Below are 20356 nucleotides of genomic sequence, written 5' to 3'. Positions count from 1 at the left end.
ATATATTCACATCTACTCCCAGAAAATAGTTGAGAACTGTTTAAAGGTCTCTGGACACTTTTAATATTGTGTTGATGCTGACATTTTTGAAAAATACAAATCCAGCTTTAAAAATAGAATATTACTCATTGGGGATTTTTCCCCTGATGTTTTCTCATGCTTAAAACAGATTTGTGTTATTTAGTCACTGCCTGGATACTCAGAAGTGACGTTGTGTCCTTCTGAGAGTTTCTATCTGGAGACATACAATTACCCTCTGCCTGTCATTGATGAAGGCAGTTTTAATTACCTGGTCAAAATGTTGTGTGATTTCTCCACCATGCAAGGTAATATCTGAATTCTCTATGGTATAGTTACTTTCTCCCTTGCAATGAATGAACAATCTGTAGAGAAGACACTTTAAGGCTGTACAGATAGCCTCTTCCTTATTAACATTTCTCCCTGTATTTAGCAGCCATGAGTGATTCTGTCTAAGCCCCTCCTTACTATAATTGTTGCAAAGTGATGATTTTCTAAATTAGGCTCACCCTCCACATTTGTACAGTCAGAAAAAGCCTTCACTTCTTATTTGTTTATTTATTTGCTTGCTTATCCTCTTATCTATATGTTATCCATATGAATTCATGGATTCTTCTTTCCAACACGTATAACTCAATACTTCATTTAATTATTTTGATGCTTACATTGTACCCAGTTAGACCAGTGGGAAACCCTTCAGGTGGCTCCTATGTCCCTGTGAAATTCCTCCCATCATTTTTCCCAAGTATCCCTTTACTTTCTGGCATAACAAGATGTGCCAAATTTTACCTTGTACTTGCCCTGTCCCCGCTCTGGAATCGGCCATTTCTTTGAAAAGTTCTGGCTTTCTTTGATGTTAGAGACAAGGATCTGAATTGCTGACCAGGATCTGAGTTGCTCCTGGACAGTCTTGTTTCCAGGGCCTCTTGGTAAACAAAGTTAGAGGGGCTGGGGATTTAGCGCAGCGGCAAAAGCGCCTGCCTGGCAAGCTCAAGGTCGTGAGTTCGGTTCCCGGTACCGGAGAAAAACCAAAAAAAAAAATAAATAAAAAACAAAATAAACAAAGTTAGAAAAAATACACTTGTAATCACAACATACATATACATATATATATATATACAAATGTATATGCATATATACATGTATACATGTGTGTGTTTCTGTTATATACAATATACACACATAAATACATACACTCACATATATATGAAATCAAGTATTCACATTGATGCCTCTAGTCCATTACCCCACAGGGCTCCTCCTTGCCTTTCTCCATTCCATATTTTGTTTGTTTGTTTGTTTTGGTTTTTTTTCCGGTACCGGGAATTGAACTCACAACCTTGCACTTGCCAGGCAGGTGCTGTGCCACTGAGCTAAATCCCCAGCCCCTCCATTCCATATTTTGATGTATCTCTCATAATTAGAATTCACTCCTAACAGCATCAACAAATACATTTCCTCAGTTTCCCAATCCCAATAATAATCTAGAAGAGTTTCACAATTACTTCACACATCTATCACAAGATGAATAAGGCTTGTACACTAAAAAGAGTTTAGAAGTTGGTTGCGATCACCCTGTTGCTAATCAGACTAAGGTTCTTTTGCTCAGTTCAGATGGGCAGAATTGGCAAAGTGGAATTCAGATGGAATCATGATTTGGCCAAGTGCACCTCTGCAAGCAGTTCTGATGTCATTAGGTAGTGCTGGATGCCAACAACTGACAGAGCCACCTCCTAGTCACTGCCGCAGCCAGTCATCACCATCAAACGTGAGCTTGTGTTGGACACTGTAGGTCAACTCTACCAGGTGCTGTGTCTCAGTGCTGGTCTTCATCGGCTGCTGGTCTCTGGAGCTCTTCAGTGTTAATAGCTTTGAGTGTTTATTTGCTCTGTCCACACTACTCAGGATAAAAATCCTAATTGATATACAGGAATTTTGGAGCCCATAGTGCCTGAAAAATAATCAAAAGCAGATTTACAAGAACATCCAAGTAATTGTTTAAACAGGACCTGTGCTGCAGCACAGTGGGGCTAATACCCAGGAGGGAGGCGTCCTAGAGTAAATCTCAGTAAGTAACTGGGAAGTGCTACTTACATACCAGCTTTCACACCTGTTTCAGTGAGGGTGAGGGCTAAAACCAGAGAATCTTCTGGAAGGCTTGGTGTGAAAGCTGGGTATGCAAATAAGGGGCCCAGCTCCCTCCTTTCTTGACCTTACTCCTGTGGACTGAAGTGGCTAAAATGTTGGAGGGGCACCATGCTTCCTGGCTGCACTCATGTTGGAGTGGATAATAGGGGTGACAGCCAGGAAGGACACTGCTAAAGAGTCCTGCGGGACACTGAAGCAAACTGTCCCTGTCCACTGGTGTGCAAAGGGTAGCCAAGGGGAGAGGCACACTGGCCAGTAGCCAAGCCACACCCCCTCCAGCTACTGCAGGGAAAAATGAATCAGGCACCTCTCATCTGTCTCACCCTCACCCACAGCCTCTCTTAAGACGGATAGTAGAAAGGCCAGCATGGTGGCTCACACCTGTAATCCCACCACTTGGGAGGCTGAGGCGACCTGCCTGTGCTACAAAGTGAGCTGAAGATCAGCCTGAAGTGCATAGGAAGACCTTGTTTCAAAAAGACCAAAAAAAAAAAAAGACTGACAGTGAACAGTAGAGTCAGATGCTGTGCTCCAGAATCTCTTGGGTTTGGTTTTCCTTTTGCTCATCCCCTTTCAACGTGGTTGTAATATTCATGTAAAGTACAACTGGGCTTGTTGCAGTTTTCTTACCGTTTCAGGTTTTTCTTTCTCTTGTCATCTTGTTTCAATTTTATTTTTGAATATGTAAAACCCTAGCATATTTCTAAAAGTCAAAATGATAGCCAAAAACTACTAAGAGAAATGTCACTCCCTCTGCAATCACTGCCATTCCTGCCCTGTGTAAGTTATCAACTTCATTGTTTTCTGCCTGGTTTGTCCGCCTTGGATTTCTTTTTGTGGTCATAAACAGATAGATGTGTTTTGTTTCTCCTCTTTCTCACACAAAAGACGGTATGCTATATGTTCTCTTCTGTGCTTGGAATTTTTTCACTATTTCCTGGAAACCATTCCATATCAGTTCTGGAAATCTTCTTTATATAGCTGCACAGTACTCATGGGGAATATGCACCATATTTTATTCAATCAATTTTCTTTGCCTGGATACCTAGGTAGTTTCCAATATTTACCATTACAAATAATGCGATGAATAATTTCATGCACATATATTTTCATATTGTGCAGGTGCATCATCAGAGTAAATCCCTAAATGATTGTAAGTAGCCACGTGGTTTTGTTAAATGTGGCAAAATTCTCCTTCAAGAGGTTGCAGTATTTTACCTTCCCACCAGTAGTGCATGAGTGTGCCTCTTCAGCAGAGCGTATTGCCAAGCTTTTTAATTTTGCCAATCTGGCAGATAAGAAGTTATACCTCATTGTAGTTTTAATTTGCATTGCACTTATTATAAAAACTGAAGCTGAACAGCTTTTCATATATATAGAAACATTTTTACATCTCTTTGCAAGTTGCCCATTCTGAATTTTGCCCAGTCTTCTATGAAAAAATTTCATTTTTTTTCTCTTAATCACTAAACTTTCTTTACCTGTGATGTATACATTTTTCTTCTTGGTTTTGTGCATGGCTATTTTTGCCATGCAAAAGCCGGTTGGCATTTGTTTGTTGCTTTAATGCAGTCAAATGTATCAACCTTTTCTTACCACGTATCTGGTACTTCTAGTCTCAGTTAGAAAGCCTTTCTTTACACCTAGGATGTACTTGTATAATTTCATATTTTAATTCAGATCTCTGATCCACTTGGAGTTTACTCATATATGATGTAAAAAACTGAATATAATTTCTATTTTACTAAAAGGCTATCCAGTTTGTTCTAATACTATTTGTTTAAAAAGTTCACCTCTGCCTCCAGGTTTACTGGTGTCACCTCTGTCCTATACTGGAGGTCCATACATAGCTGTGTTTATTTCTTGACTAACTCTAGTTTGTTCCATTGATCTGTTTTCTAGTCATGCACCAGTACCTCATGGTTTTGATCTGTTAAGGATAGTCTTACCTCAAAGCTCTTCCTTTCCAGAGTTCTCCTAGCTACCCTTGCACATTTCTCCCCATATGATTTTAAATATCAGTTTCTCATAGTCTTTAAAAATCCTCATTGTGCCAGATGTAGTGTCATACACCTGTAATCCCAGCATTCAGGAGGCTAAGGCACAAGGATCACTGCAAGTTTGAGGCCAGCCTGGGCTACATAGTGAGTTCAAGACCAACCTAAACAACATAGTGAGAGCCTGACTCACAAAAGCAGAATAAAAAATGCCCTTTAATGTTTGTATTAGGGTTACCTTAAATTTACAAATGAAACCAGAACTGATATCTTGATTAACATGAGTCTTTTTTAATTTTTATTTTAGTGTAGTCAAATTTATCCACCTTTTCATATCAGGTATCTGGCCATCCCATACCTTCAGGATCCACATTTGAATAAGCTCCCAAGTGACCTTATTTTGGGGTTAGAGATTGGTTGTTCAGGTATGTTTCCTTTTTTAATTTTGTTGTTATTTTTTGTTTCACTTTCTTAGTTATACAAATTAATAGGATTTGTTTTGGCAGACTTATACATATGCATAATATACTTTGGTAATTTTAACCTCTATCACCCCCGTACCCTACTTGTCAGCCTAGTTTCACATTTAGGAGGCGTTCCAATGTGAATAATATATTTTGCTCATGTCCACTCCCTGCCCCGTGTACAGTTACAAAAGTGTTGATCTAGAGGCCTCAGAAGACATCCGAGGCTTCACTAGGTATCAGCATGTCCCCCTCCCAAGCTGGTCCTTCTCCCTACGGCCACTGTGACATCACAGAGTACACCCATGGGTCGCCCAGCCCCACCAAAGCTCTGTAAAGTTACTGACACTTTCAGGCCTAATGTTCTTAGACATCTGCTTAGGTAATTTAGAACATTTAATGAAATAATACTTCTTGAGCAACTATTATCCCCTTACTGCTATACTAGTCACCCCAGTAAAGTAGGCTCCGGCCTCAAGCGGCTGAGAATTTCATGGGAGAAACAGAGTAACCCACCTAAAGCAGAAAAACTGGTCAAGCCAGGTGTGGTGGCGGATGCCTGTAATCCCAGCACTCAGGAGGCTGAGGCAGGAGGATCATTACAGGTTCGAGACCAGCCTGGGCTACAAAGTGAGCTCAAGGCCAGCCTGAACTACATAGTGAGAGCCTGTCTCAAAAAGAAAAAAAAAAAAGAAAGAAAAACTGTTCAAGACACCATGGAAAGAGGTTCCCATTGTACAGCCCTATCAGGCATGACCTGTGAGCCCACAGGAACAGCTGGAATAACAGGATATTGAGATAGGAATCAAAGACAAGGAACAAATCCCAAAAAGGGGCCCTAGTAAAGGCACAGAGGTGGACTGGGTGTGATGTTTCAGGGGCAGCAAACCCCCATCCAGCTGGAATACTAGGGAGGCCAACAACCCGTGTCTGAAGCCTCGGAGAGTTACACCTCAGTGTTTCTCATTCTCAACCCTAAATTAGGGACTCCTGAAAACTCTGTTAACCAATGTGTCCTAGGTTGCCAAACACTAGTCCTTTAGAATGTCATTTCTGTACATCATTTCCTTTTCAGGGAATGGCCAAGGATCATACTATCCAATTCAGTAGCTAATAGCCACATGTGGCTTTCAAGTACTTAGAATGTGGATGATGCAACTGAGGAACAGAATTTATAATTGTATTTAATTCATATAATTTTTAATCTTAAAGTGGAAGCAGTGTATTTTTTCCAGGGAACCCGACTTTGTTTCAGGAGCACTATGTTCTGCCTTAACCATAGCACCACGTAGGATTTTATTGCCTTGTTGCAGTGTGTGTCCACTTTAATTTTTTTTAATGTGCATACTAAAGAATTCGAAGTGATAGATGTGGTTCACACGTATGTATTTGCCTTTGACAGCACTGGTCTAGACTTTACAACTCAGTGTGGTCTGGTTGGCGTCATGTGGGAGCCATCCCAGAACTTCAGAGTCCACACTTTAACAATTCCCCCCAGGTGATTCTCCTGGACAGGAAGAGAAGCGCTGATCTAGTACTCAGAAGACATCCAGGCCTTTGCTAAGTACCACTGTATCCCTCTCCCAACTTAGTCTTCCTGGGGGTTGGGGGAGGGTGGGGAAGGGACATCAGAGAAAACCCTGCCTGCCACTATGACATCACAGAGTAAATCCATGAGTCACCCAGGCCCACCCCAGCCGCCCGGGAGCATCATTTCCATCTCTCCAGCCCACCACACACCACCTTACCCCTCTGCTGGCGAGAGGGGCCTGATTCATCCTCTCACTCAACACTCGTTCACCCAACTGATTGAGACCCAGCTGAAGAGAAACGGAAATCTCTTCACCTCTGAAGGTACTACAGTGAATGAGCAGTTCCTCTCAACTGATTCACAATGTATGCCTCACCCAGGAGGTAGGTGCTCTGCTTCTCAAAACCCCGTAAATATCACCTATGTGTACGGTACTATCCTTAGGTTTATAATACGGGTATAATATCATAATATCACCTATGTGTACGGTACTATCCTTAGGTTTATAATACGGGTGATACCAATGCTTCGATTTAACTTACTTCACATGTGTACAGTGAGGAGCTCACAAAGACATTGCAGCATTACGCAAAAGGGAATGAAAAGTTGCTGCTCAAGCCTCTTATTTATAAACCTGGTTTTTTCATACTTTGGCCCCTTGTTTTCTCCCCGCTTCTTCCACTGAAGCTTCCCCTTGAAAACTTTCTTCTTCTTTTGCCTCTTTGTCTTCTTTTTCCCTCACTGTTCCCAGGAGCTGCTTAGCTCTTACCTATAGTTCTTTTTTCCTTCTATCTCTGTGATTCCTGTTACCAAAATCTTATAATGGCCAGAAAACTTGCACAAGAATGAGGAAAGGATCAGAGCCTCAGGGTCCTCTCTGGTCTCAGAGAATCTGGCAGAGTCTTCAGGAATCCTTCTGCCTCCTTCCATACTGGGAGCTACTAACTTTTAGCTCAAAGGGTTTAAAAAAAAAAACAAGCAAATGGTATTCATTCTTCACTTGTCACAGGAGAGAGAAATGCAGCTTGCGATTAGCCAAGGAACTAGGGCACACACACAGGAAGCAGCTGGAAATTAGAGTGCGCAGAAGGAAGGACAGGATAAACTAAGTAAGAGGCACTTCCAAGACCACAGGTCAGAGCCCGCGGTTCTGAAGAGCTGTCAAAGTGCGAGCTTAGGCAGCTTCCTGAATTCAGAAGAAGACCGAAGTGAATAGATCATAAACAGGAGCGGCCTCAGAAATGGGTATGAATCTGACAGAACAAGCCAGCCGTGACTTAAGAGTAAATTTTACTGTTTTTTATCACTGGTTTTCTAGGACAGACACAGGAGACATATGGCCGTGTCTGCTGGCTACCACATACCTGAGAAGCATAAAGTATAGCACACCTAATCCCTTGCCTTATCCTGCAGGAGTTTCCACAGTGGACTGAAGTCTGTGGGTTTTGCTAAAGGGGACTGTGCCCACCCTTTCTTGAGTGGCCAGGCAGGTGACGAGTCAGACGAACTGTCAGAAGGTTTTGAACACTGACTCCACTATTTACTAGCTTTGTGGCCTTGAGCAAGTCACACACTCTGAACCTGAACCATCGCTTACAGAACAGAGCTGCCACCCCTCTCTCTCTCCCTCTCTCTCTCTCTCTCTCTCTCTCTCAGGCTGGGTGTGGGGACTAAAGGAGATGTTTATGAAGAGTCCAGCTTGATTCCTGGTAGCAGTGCGGGTTCATTTCCCCTTCCTTTCCAGGTAGAGAGCTTTCTCTCCACTCTTTCCCCTCATTTAAGCCTGAGGGGTTAAATAATTTACCCAAAGCAGCAATCCAGCCGCAGTGAGGTAGTGCATAGAAATAAGATCGGATGGGAGGAGTTGTTTTCTCTTGAATAAGATTCCTTGTGTGTGTGTGTGTGTGTGGTGGTGGTGGTGGTGGTACTGTGGATCGAACCCGGGCCTTCACACTAAGTTCATTTCCTACTCCTTTTTAAAATTTTAAATCCTTTTTTTAATTCTTAAACCTTGAGACAAGGTCTCTCTAAATCGCTAAATTTGTCATCCTCCCGCTTCAGCTGCCCAGTGTGATGGGATGACAGGCTTGAGCCACGGCCCCAGACTCTGAGGTTCCTTCAAAACAGTACCAGGACCCCTCTACCTTTAGGGGAAGGGAAGGTGCAAGGAAATCACAGACTTCTAATTCCAGAGCAACCTCGCAGATGCTCAAGTCCCCCTCTCCTGGCAGGGTCGCTCGAGGAGGCCCTAGGGTCGCAGTTCCGCTGGAAGACAGAGGAATAAACAGCAGCTCCCCTGCCCCACCCGGTCTGGAAGTCCAAAAGCCGCTAGGGCGGGACTCACCACAAACAATGCTCAACACATCCTGGCGCGTCGCTGTGGCAACGAGCGCCCGCTGCTAGGCAACCGAGGCGCCGTAGTAAACCCGGAGGGCGTTGTTACTCATCCCAGGGGCGAGGGAGGGGAGCAGGCGGGGACACCGCGACAGTCTGGGGAGGGAGGGGAGAGCGAGCAGGAAAGAAGGGATGAGGGGAGCGCTGAAGGGCACCTCCTTACTCATCCCCGCCCCGCGGTCCCAGCCAGGCCAGGGGCGGCGTCACCCGCGCGCGCGTGAGCGATTGCCCCACAGGATGTGCAGATGTGGCTGCCCCTCTGATTCACTCCAGCTGCTTGGGTCAGGGAAGAAAGGCGGCTTCCTCTCCTGGAAATGATTGCATTAGCAAAAGCCCTTCAACAATTCCATTAAAAAGCGGAAAGGGACAGGCAAGCTAGCGGCCCCCGAAATGCTTTCCTTGGGTCCTTTCCACTGAACAGAAGTTCAAGCGTTTCCAGCGCGGGGCGCACATTAGGAAGACGGGTGGCTGTATTGTGAGAGCTGTTGGGGTTGTGTGGACCTGTACTACACTGGATAGCCTGAGAATAATTAACCCGAAGCTAATTAGGGAAAATGAAGAGCTAACAGTCCTATAGCATCAAATATCTTGCCTGAAGACCTTCCTTACTCTCATCAGTGAAGAAGTCAAATATAATGAGAGCTGTAAATCTCAAAACGCTCCAGATACAGTATCCAAAAGGGTCCTAAATGGTAGAAAATCACCCAGCGTGGAAAAGGCCATCACATTTTCAATCTGTCACTGGCTTTTGAGCAATCTGTTTCTCCTCAGTCTCTGTGAACTAAAGATAATGCTCTTTCATGAGCTCACTGCTGTTTTCTGAGCTTTGCTCATCAAAAAGTAGGAATGTTCCCACAGGTGAGAGGAAATGTACTGGCAGAGAGTCTGCTTGCTGGAATCGAGAGAGCATTTGTGTAGACAGGCTGAGGGTGTGCCTGTGGACCTATGGGCCCTTTTGTAGCTTCCCATGTCCCTGTGTGTGTGAACTGGGAAGAATCATGTCGGCTTTTACAGCAGAACGCTGTTTGGGCAGAGTTCATTATTCAGATCTTTGTCCACAGGCTTCCTACCTGTGTTCGTGAGCCTTGTCAGTGCTAGAAGCTTCATTTCTGGACATTAAAACCATGCTAGGCTTTGAAGGTCAACACTGAGTAAAACATAGATGCTACAGTGGCCAGTAGCTTAAAGTCAAATGTGTATAACACACAAGTAAATCGTCAAGTTACAGGAGAGGTGGCCACATCAGAATACACAGCAGCAGAGGACAAGGCCATGCCCATGAGAGCTGGTGACAGCCAAAACCTTGAAATCCCACTCCAACCTTTCATCTACTGAGTAACAGAAAGGAGTTGGTTAATGGGACATGGATTGGAAATCTGGCTCCTGGGAGATGGACAGAGAAGTTATGGCCAGGGAGGGTAAACATGATGTCAGAATGGGTGATATGATGAAAGGAAATAAATACCCTCACTGGCTCCCTTAGCCCCAGGCTTCAGCCAGCCTCAGGGAAGCAGTACCCTATGCAACCTGCTCTGGCCCAGCATTCCTAAGCATCATTTTAATTGCCTGTAATCCAGAGTACTCATTCACAACACAGTAAAAGGAATGTCCACCTGCACAGTGCACCTATCATGAAACCACTGTTTCTCTTCATGCATAGCTAGCAAACATGGTTTGTCTAATACAAGGAACTATTACAGATCTTAGCAGATGTAGGTTGTCCCAGCTCAGCTTTGTGACATCACAAACAGTGAGGTACATACATACATCCCTGGGGGAGTCATCCTAAAATGGTAAGAGTCCAACATACCGAAGTTAAATACTGTTTTGAGATGTGGAATCTTTGTGTCTCTGCTGAGTCATGAGCTTCTGCACCTAGCCTAATTATATTTATGTTACATTGACTAGCAATTACTTTTCTCTTCTAAGAAAGGAAAGGGAAGAAAAAAATATATTAACATGCCCAAATTACAATGAAAGGAAATGAGTAGGATGCCGGACTCTGATTTTTGTGGTCAGGCAGAGAAACTTGTGTTTTGTCAAAAAGAGGAAATTAGACGTTGTGGCCCAGGGGTCCCCGCGGGGGGGGGGGGGGAGGTTGGAGCCCAAGACTAGTCACATCCAGCCGCCAGCCAGCCAAGCACCCACAGAAAGATGCACAGCCTTCACAGCCTCGGAAGAGGTGGACCCCGGCTTTATGGAGTCTTAAAATAATAACATTTTGAAGGCCCTCTGGAAGAAAAATAATGTGAAATTACAAGTTTGAATTCAGTAACAGGGTCTTGGAAGCAGCCCAAGCAAGAGGGGAGGCCATGGGGCTGAAGTTTCATTAGTCTCTGTCTCTGGGACTCCTCATGGCTTGACTCTGCCACTCCCATCCCCTTTTCCCTGAAGAAGGCAAAACTTCAGGCTGTTAAAGCAGCAGGGGGTGCGGTTTATGAGCAGAGGTAATAAAAACCGAGGACACAGAGCAATGCCAAACCGTGACTCAAAGATGGGTATGAGAAGTGGCTGCAAGTATTTGAAGGGTGTAAGCGCAGAGAAAGGAAAAGAATTGTTCACTGTTCTAGGGTGGAGAAAGAATGAGCATACAATTAAGGAGAGAAAAATGTGCACCAAACTCATCAGGAAACATGGGATAACTATATTTTTTGATACCGTGGTATTGTGTTTCCCCTGGGAAGTATTTGAGGATTTATTGAGTCACTGAAAACTGCCACTGGCCACCAAAAAAATGTGCTACAGGAAATAATCCTAGAAGAGGTCCTCCGGGGAGTGGCAAACTCATTCTGAGCCCTGAATTCCATCAGGGTGACACATAGTATTCTGTAGATTAGTATGCTACTCAGGGAAGGGGCCAAATGAAGAAGCGAGAGCAGTTTTATACTGGGAGGAGCAGCCACCTCCTCCCACATTTTGCTGATGGAGAAGCCCAGGATGGAAGAGGAAATAATATGGAGAGATAGCACCACCCAGTGTCATGAGGCAACTCTGTGATCAGGAATCCGGCAGTCTAGTGAAGAGTGTGTGACTGATGAGATCACGCATTCCAGCCCCCTTCTCCCAGAGGGTGAGCTCTGCCACCATGGGTAGAGGGTTGTTTCTGTGATACATATAACATGCCTGGACATAAGTGCACATGTATTTGATTTACTTGTTAGCATTGGTCTGGAAGAGTAAAGGATATTCTGGGTGACAAATTGTTACCCAAAGCGACTCATTTGGCTAGAACTGGACTAAAATTCCAACACTCAGGATAAAGGGACCCCACCTTTAATTCTCTAAAATAGCTGCTAAATATACATCAGAAAACTATGACTTAGTGGTTGATCCAGAACAGGTAGGGAAAAGGTGGGGCAGGATATGAAGGGTTTTATTAAATGTACACCTAAAATGAGCCCAATAGGTTTCATCTTACATTAATCCCCTAGGGATACATTAAGAGTTTTCTAAGTTTGCTAGTTCCTGGACCTTCTCCTACAGGTACTTTGGGATCACAAGGTGAGGGACCGCTGTTTCCTTATTTTCTAAACTTCTTAAGATTGCTGTGTTTGATCAGAAGAGCTCTAGAATGAAAAAAAGGCCTTTGAGGAATTTATAATCAAGACAAATCATGATGACAGGATAAAGTGTCGAGAAAGGTTGAATGTGACAAGGACAGAGAGGAAGGAACTGTGTGTCTTAGGAAAAGAAACACTCAAAGAATGAGTGACTTTTTACATTTGATGAGAGGCAGCTTGCTAGGTAGAAGAGATGGATGGTGTTCTTGGCAGAAGGGTACACAGCATTAGCAAAGGTACACAGCACATTAACAGTATTTAGGGAATCATTTGGAGCTGCAGAATGCCATCCAAGTAATTCCTACAATTCTGAGGACAGACAGAACAACTTGTACTTCTGGGTGACTGGTAGTAAGAAGATACAAGCAGTCGATTCACTGATTTGTCAGATTTTTTCAAATTTTAGAATTTTTTTAAAATAAAAGATTGTCATTCCTTTGCCTGAAATATAGGGGAGAAACTGTCTACAGGCATCACAGTACTGACCTTGGAACTATCGGTCTCTAATCCCACTGCATCCGCATCCTCAACTCCATTCCCATCCAACACACCCTCACTTTTCTCTGCATTCCATATGGAGGGAGGTACTTGAGCATCCTTACTAATGACACATCAAAACTGACAACCACCCATGGAACAAGGAAGCTATTCCAGTTCACGGCTCCCTGACATTGCAGAGAATATGCCCTCTTTAAAGGTATGGAAAACCCCACTCAAGGGAAGGGGAATTTCTGTAATAATAATGGTGGCCCCATAATATTTTCTGTATCTGCCAAAAATCAAGCCCAGTCCATTCACAGTTGCCCAGGAAATGGCAGGTAGGTGGAAATGAAATCATTTACCTTTCAGATATATTTCCCTCTGCAAATGCATATCCTCGCCTCATTGTGCATTGCGCTTAATCCCAGATCTCCACTGGCAAGCTCTCTGGTGTAATCTCCCAGAACAGCTGGGCTGTGATTGCATTATCAATTATGAAATGCCCATGTTCACTGTAAGGCAGCATTTAATCAAGAAGCAATCCAAAAGTATGCAATAGAAGGGAGGAGGTAAGGGAGGAGGGTGGAAAGGCAGTTTTCATCCTTACAACATTAAAGAACCTTGTGGTGCAGGTAGAATCCTTCTGTCCTCCCAGACAAGCCTCAGAATGCTGACCACAGCCAAGGTAACCAGTTTCCCCTTTATATCAGAAGATAAAGCCAACAGATGTTTTGCACCTGGTGCTTCTATGAGGCGTGCCTGTCTCATCGACATGTACTTCCTAATGATCGAAGCCCCTAAATGTCAGAGAAGCCATTCTGGACCCTTTCTGGAGAGTTGAGTCACCTTGGCATAGGGTCAGTCTACTTATGCAAAGATATAACTTTTCTTATGGCTATATTTCTCCAGGATCACTCTAAGGAAACCATTGCAACATGAGATTTGTTCTTCCAATAAGAGGTATCTGGATCTTAGAGAGAAAAGTAATGTAACAAAGCACAGGGCAATGAGTATTGAAGATAATTCCTGAGAATATTCTTTTGAAGGAGACCATCACTCAGTTATCAAGAAGATAATTCTTGAATAGGACTTCTGTATCTTTCCTTGGTGAACACCGATACAAGGACCACTTTGAGCTAATCTAAGATCTTGCTTTGTTTCTCAAAGCATCTCTTAATTTGTTACTTTGGTGGTTGTACTTCAGTGTAGGGTTTGTTATTTCTTTTTTCCTAAATAATTTACAAATACATGTTAATTTAAAATGGATTGAATGTGGAGTTAAACCTGATGTGATATGATGGGACGGTAGGCAATTTTCAAGCCAAGTAAGACTGAAAATACTGTTGCAAAGTGATCCTGAGGTGACAATTTTAGAACCGTTTAAATCCTTAGTTTAGTCTTCATACAGAAAGGTTAGTGAAGATAATCTACCTGGAGGTCCAATTCTATTAAAAAATAGACATAAGAATCATTAGAAAAGATAACTCAGTAACAATAAAGAAAGCCAATAGGATTGTCAGAACTAAAAAGATGAAAACATTCTTTGCGGGGAACAGAGCAAAACATGCCTCCAGGATCTGGCCAGTGTGAGATCTTTGCTTCTTCGTGTGTGTGTGTGTGTGTGTGTGTGTGTGTGTGTGTGTGTGTGTGTGTGTGGTCCTTAGGCAAGGTTACCAAGAGTCTTACAAGAGCTGACAAATCTTGATGGAATATTAAACTGTTGAGTGCTTTTTTAAAAAAAAATCACATTAGCAGGTTGCTTTCCCAGAGCTATTTCATCCTTTGTCTTGTGCTTTGATTTTTTTATATATGCCCATCTTGTGTATTTCTTATGGTCACAAAGAATAGGCAGTTTGTGGTGTGCACTGCTTTAGTCCCTGGAAATTCTGAAGGACAAACAGTTACGGTTCTAAATTAAACCTCTCTGTTAAATGTAGACACTATTAATCTGGGGTGAAGAGGGAAGCAGATTTACTGGCCTGTTCATTTAGCTGTGGTTTTATTTACATCTCTTAAGCTAAGCAGATTTAGGTCTGATTAATTCTGATATGAGAAATACTCTGGAGAGCTCAAGATGGTTTACTTTAAGAAGCGTCTGTCGGCAACTAAGCACAGGCCCCTGGTCCGTTCCCAATGCATTAATGTAACAACATACACTGCTCCAGAACAAAAGCACAGGCCTGTTGGAATTATTTTTCTAAATCAAATTAAATCTGGCTCCAAACCACCACTCAACAGAGTTGACAGGTTTAATAATGGTCATTTTTTTAGGTCACTCTCTTCATAGGCTGAAAATGACAAAGTGGGGGCTGCAGCCAGAGCTACTGGGGCCACCGTACATTGTGTTCCCACACTCATCCAAGCACTACTGTGGCGTTGGGCTGCAGGGACACCCCTTCAAGGACCTCTCCACCAACCAAGGGCATGGCCATGGGCTCCGTCCCAATGCTTCCATGACTCTTGGGGTCCCGATCAGTGGCACTATGGAGACACCTCCCTTTTGAGATCCTGGACTTAGTTCACCTCCTCTCTCAGAACCTATGGGCCCTTTCTCCTCTGCGGGGCCTTCAACAGCCCGTGCCCACTTAGCTCCCTATCTTCTCCGTCCTCCATCTGTACAGCTCCATCTGCTCCCCTTGGGGTGATGCCATTCGACAGTTGCTGACAGGACACGGCCCCGTCTGCTCCTCTCTAAGGAGTCTAGAACGTAGGAAAAGGACACGTTACAATAACTACACTACCAGTCACAATAACAATAACAGACACACTGTTACAATAACTAGTTCCACCAGTCAGTGCTACTGCCTCCCAAAGAAGAAAAAACCAAACGTAATTACCACCACGAGTGCTCCCAGGAGTCTCCCTCAGCCCTATGGACGATGACCTCCCTGGCTTAGTCACAGTCTGACTGGGGTTATGCTCCTGGATGCTTGGTCAACCATGCTTAATTTAATAGGTACTGCAGGAATGAGTGTAATGTGCAGAACACTGCACCAGATGCTTTGCGAAGACAAAAATGCAAAGGACAGGTTTGCTACCTAGGGCAATTTGGAGTCTTGAGGGGAGGTAAGACAGAGCCACAGATACACTTGGGAAAAAAAGTACCATGGGAGAAGTAAAACCCGAGTCCTTGAAGCTCTTCCCAGCCTCACTCCCCATGGAAGGTGGAGGTGAGGGAAACTTCCTGAAGCACATGGGGCTTGGGGTGAGCTGCAAAGGGGAGGATTTCAATAGGCAGAGACTGGCCAGCAGCAGCATTTGTTGCAATTCACTTTCATTCTCTCCTGCTGCCTCTGGTCACCCGCAGTGATGATTTGGTGGCTGCAGGCAAATCCATCACTGCTGCTGAGAACACCTGCTGCCTGTGGGGTCCTTCTGGGGTCTTCCCCAAAGGCAGGCGCACACATTTTCCCTAGTGTTTGCCAGTCAGAGGCCAGTTCAGCCTGACTTGTGCATCCCTCATTATGATGCGTGCCATCTGGTGGATCACCTTTATCCCCTCTTCTCTAGATTGTGGGTCATGCCCAGAGTCCAGCCCTGTCGTTATTCCATCTGTGCAAATCACTACTGCTTTTCTGTAGGAACCACACAAGGTCCAACTTCAATCAGGCCACTCAGCCGAGCTTCGGGAGGAAACGCTCAGACCTGGTTCTGCCTGCCAGCGCTGAAGGCAAAGGAAGTCCATCCACACTCCCAGGGAAGCTCTGAAATCAGGCTCTCCAGCTCCCTTTCCATCCTCCTGTGTTTTCTGTGTTGCAGATGGAACACCCGAAGGGCTCCTCTGGTCACCGGACATTCGTATCTGCCGTCCTCAGCATGCTATCACTCAGCCTCTCCACAACATCCCTGCTCAGCAGCTACTGGTTTGTGGGCACACAGAAGGTGCCCAAGCCCCTGTGCGGAAAAGGTCTGGCAACCAAGTGCTTTGACATGCCATTGTCCTTGGAGGGCAGCGTCACCAACACATCAGCCCAGGAGGTGGTACAATACAGCTGGGAGACTGGGGATGACCGCTTCTCCTTCCTTACCTTCCGAAGTGGCATGTGGCTATCCTGTGAGGAAATCATGGAGGAACCAGGTAGCCCTCTCACTCCATCTACCCGATTTGGCTTTGCGGAGGGTTGTTTCTGTTTTTATTTTTTTGCAGGGGTATAGAGCAAGGCTCTTATGCAGGCAGGAAACCAGTTAGGGCATCCTGAGCTTGGGCAGACCCAGCTTGGGCAAACCCAGCTCTAGCCACATCCTTCCACCCTCTTCCCTGCTCAGGACCTCCTCCTCAGGATTGTCCCTTCTCCACAGCCCCTTTAACAAGGGAACCACTCTTTTGGCTTTCTCTTCCACGCTCTTCACTAGCCTCACTGGGTTGTTTAGGAGTCTTTTGTTTTTTAATTGTCCTTTGGATTTTGTTGTTGTTGCTTTGTTTTGGTTTTTGTTTTTTGTCTTTTAGCACAGGGTCTCCCTAAATTGCTCAGGCCAACCTTGAACTCTCAGGAGTCTCCTGCCTTACCCTGAGGCAGTAGCTGACAGCCTAAGTAGCTGAGATTACAGACATACCCCACCACTCCCAGTTCGCCTTGCTTGTTTAAAATAGTGTTAGCCTAGGGCTGGAGATGTAACTTGAAGTCCGAGGCTTGCTTAGCCTGTGTAAGGCCCTGGGTTTGATCCCTAATACTGCAAGAAAGGAAAAAGCATTACCTTCAATTTATTTATTTTTTTATTTATTTTGGTACTGGGAATTGAACTCAGGATCTTGTGCTTGCCAGGCAGGCGCTTGTGCCACTGAGCTATATCCCCAGCCCTACCTTCACCTTTGGAGAATTTTCATTCCATACAGGTAGAACTGCTGCTCTAGAATTGGTGCTTACAAAGAAAACCAGGAGAGAAGACTATTGTAGAGAGAGTCCTAGGGTCACCTTATGTGAATAACTTCATTTTTTTTTTTCTTCATTCCTGTAGGTTTTGATTTTTCTCATTTGTGAGCTGAAAGGCTCAGAGTAGAGCATCTCCCTCTAAAAACCTCTTCCTATCTGAAGGGATTCTTACAACGTACAAGGTTAAGGGAGTTGCGGCCCAGGGAAGGGGCTAAGGATCCCTCAAGGGGCTGCAGACAGATTTCCCAGGCCCCCGCCACACTGCAGACACTGTGCCAATACCCACCGGTGGATAAGGATTCCTCAGGCTGGACGGAATAAGGCTGAGGACTCCTCCGCTTCCTGGCTCAGAGTGTTTGCAGGTCACCTTGTGGCCTGAGAAGTGTCTGGTGGTGACAGTTCTCTAATGCCCAGAATCATGTTCAATTTGAAATCCGCTACTTCCCTCAAACCAGTCTAAGGGGAAAAGGAGATAGAAGAGGAATACAAATGTGTGTGTGTTCTTGCATTTATATTTATTACTGTGCCGGTCAGCACTGCTCCAGCCACAGTCCTGGGAACAACTTAGAGCCATTTTGTCCCGAGGTCCAGGGGCAGCATAAGGCATTCATCAGCGCCCGGGTCATGCGCCGTTCCTGAGAAAGGAAGTGGGGACATCAGCGTGGGCCAGCATTCTCGGGGAAACAGCATCTTCTTACCGGAAAGGCGGGAGAAACCAGTCTGGTGCCTCCTGCCTCTGCCATTCATTCATTCATTCATTCAAGCATTCTTCTCCGCTTTCAAAACAAGACATTTACTGAGTCCTAGAGCAGCCAGGGGATGAGGCTGCCCAAGGAAGCGCCCCCACGGAGTGGCCCCTTGTGTGTTTCAGGGGAGAGGTGCCGAAGTTTCCTTGAACTCACACCACCAGCCGAGAGAGGTGAGAAAGGACTACTGGAGCTACCCGCGTTGCAAGGCCTGTGTCACCCCACTCTCCGATCTGGAGGGTTGATGGAAATCGCTTTCCTCCCCCACCTTCCCTCCGGGCTTGTGGCAAGTATGTGTTCTCTAACCAATCTAGCTACCCCTGAGCCGGCCTCTGCGTCTAAACTGCGCTGTGATCTCTGCTTTCCTCTTCTGAGTCCCAAGGGGTGACATGAATTCCTCCTAGGGCTGACTGTCATTCGCAGGCAGGAATGCAAAATAGGAACGGCAGAGCTAAATACAGTTCACAAACAGAAAACCACCAAGAGCTCTAGCTGGCTCTCCCTGCCAGGAAACCATGTTGAAAAGCTTCAGCTTCTCCTCCAATTTTTATTTTTATTTTTTTAATGAAAGAAGCAGAGGGAGGGGGGAGGGGAGAAAAGAGAAAAGACACAAAACTGATTCTCCCAAAATTAAATAAGGAAAACAAAAGACAAAGTGATAACTATCAAAGCTCGATTCCATCAGGATTTATGAAAATGCAGGCAATTTTTTTAAAATTGCAAATTTCCCCAAGTGTATGTACAGTTCGTGTTGACTTGATCCCATGCAGGGGGACATCAAAGAACTCGAAATAGAGTCACTGTTTCAGCTTTGTCTCATTCTCCTCTTCTCCCAGACCTCTGGGCTTCTGACTTCCGGGGGGCTGGCTAGCTAAGTCGGCCCTTGGTCCAGTTATGTAACTGTTGGGGTGGGGCTGTTTCTCCCCATGGTTTCCAACAGAGATCCTCTGGTTATCGCTGGGCGCCCAGATCATCTACATTGGACTTCAGTTCATCAGCTTTCTCCTGCTACTGATGGACTTGCTGCTCACGGGGAACCCAGGCTGCGGGCTCAAGCTGAGCGCTTTCGCCGCCATTTCCTCTGTACTATCAGGTGAGTGACCTCCAAACCAGGAGGGGCACTGGCTGGAGAGCTTGGGTCTTTGTCCTTTAGGGCAGAAAGGAGGAGCCTAAAGCCTGGAAGTAGGAGACACATTGCAGGTACCCTTTTTTTATTAGTATACGTGTGTGATACATGAGAAATATTCATTGTGGGGAATTGCTACGTAGACTTTTCACATCTTGATTGGGCATCTTTCATTTTAAATTGAAATAACACATGAAATTGTTTATTGGATCATTATGTTCTTTACAAAAGGATCTACCTCTAGGTTGTTTTCTTTGCAAGCTTTCCCAGTATGGAAAACCTCTTGATGGTGGCAGCTGCACAGCTTTTCAAGACAGTCTGGGATACAGTGAAAGATGCTGGGAGGAGGGCTAGAGCCGGGGAGGAAGTCAAAGGGACCAGTGGGCCTGGTGCAGCACTCAGAAGTTTGGCCATAGCTCACACAGGAAGTTTGGGGTGACCATGCAAAGACAATGCACTCAAGACATTCCCAGAACAGATCAGTCTCCCGGGAACTGGAGGGAAGGATACAGGAGGCCCCGACAGAGGCTGCCAGGAGGCAGTGGTTCCAAAATCATCTTCCAGCCTTTCCCTAATGCTATGCCTTCCTGTTCCCTCCAAAGGCCTCCTGGGGATGGTGGCCCACATGATGTACTCACAAGTCTTCCAGGCCACTGCTAACTTGGGTCCGGAAGACTGGAGACCACATGCCTGGAATTATGGCTGGGCCTTCTAGTAAGTGAGCATCATTCCCTGAAACATTTACCCTCTTCCCGGCCAACTTTCTCTCGATTTGCTACTCTCAGCTCCACATTCACTTCCCTGTTTTGCTGCTTTCTCTTCATCCTTCTTTCTAGAAGTCTGTCATTAGGACGTCCATTCTTTTCCTGCTTTGAAAGGGGTGTATGGTGGATCCTCTGGCATGCGGCATCATGGTCTTGTCCAGCCCTTCCTTCCTTTCCTTCCTTCCTTCCTTTCCTTGTTTTTGTGGCTTTGGTTTGGTTTTTGTTGCTTTGGCCGGTGGGGGAGGAGGGGTTTCTGA

At 45.0% G+C, this 20356-nt stretch overlaps 1 protein-coding gene across 1 annotated transcript in view; it reads left to right on the top strand.

Moving 5' to 3' along the window:
* The first annotated feature begins 6309 nt into the window (after positions 1 to 6309).
* The window catches only part of Gsg1 (germ cell associated 1), a 16777-nt gene continuing 2730 nt past the window's right edge, over positions 6310 to 20356 (top strand). Inside the window, exons 1-5 of the mRNA XM_005378981.1 lie at positions 6310 to 6541; positions 16352 to 16670; positions 18335 to 18499; positions 19150 to 19302; positions 19938 to 20049. Of these exons, the coding sequence (XP_005379038.1) occupies positions 6494 to 6541; positions 16352 to 16670; positions 18335 to 18499; positions 19150 to 19302; positions 19938 to 20049 (797 nt within the window). The 5' untranslated portion in view covers positions 6310 to 6493. The remainder of the gene's footprint in view (positions 6542 to 16351; positions 16671 to 18334; positions 18500 to 19149; positions 19303 to 19937; positions 20050 to 20356) is intronic.

The sequence above is a fragment of the Chinchilla lanigera genome, unplaced genomic scaffold (genome assembly GCF_000276665.1).
Source record: "Chinchilla lanigera isolate Chin_1 unplaced genomic scaffold, ChiLan1.0 scaffold00012, whole genome shotgun sequence".
NCBI lineage: Eukaryota > Metazoa > Chordata > Mammalia > Rodentia > Chinchillidae > Chinchilla > Chinchilla lanigera.
The sequence above is the reverse complement of the archived record's forward strand: the minus strand, read 5'-3'. Positions and strand labels throughout refer to the sequence as shown.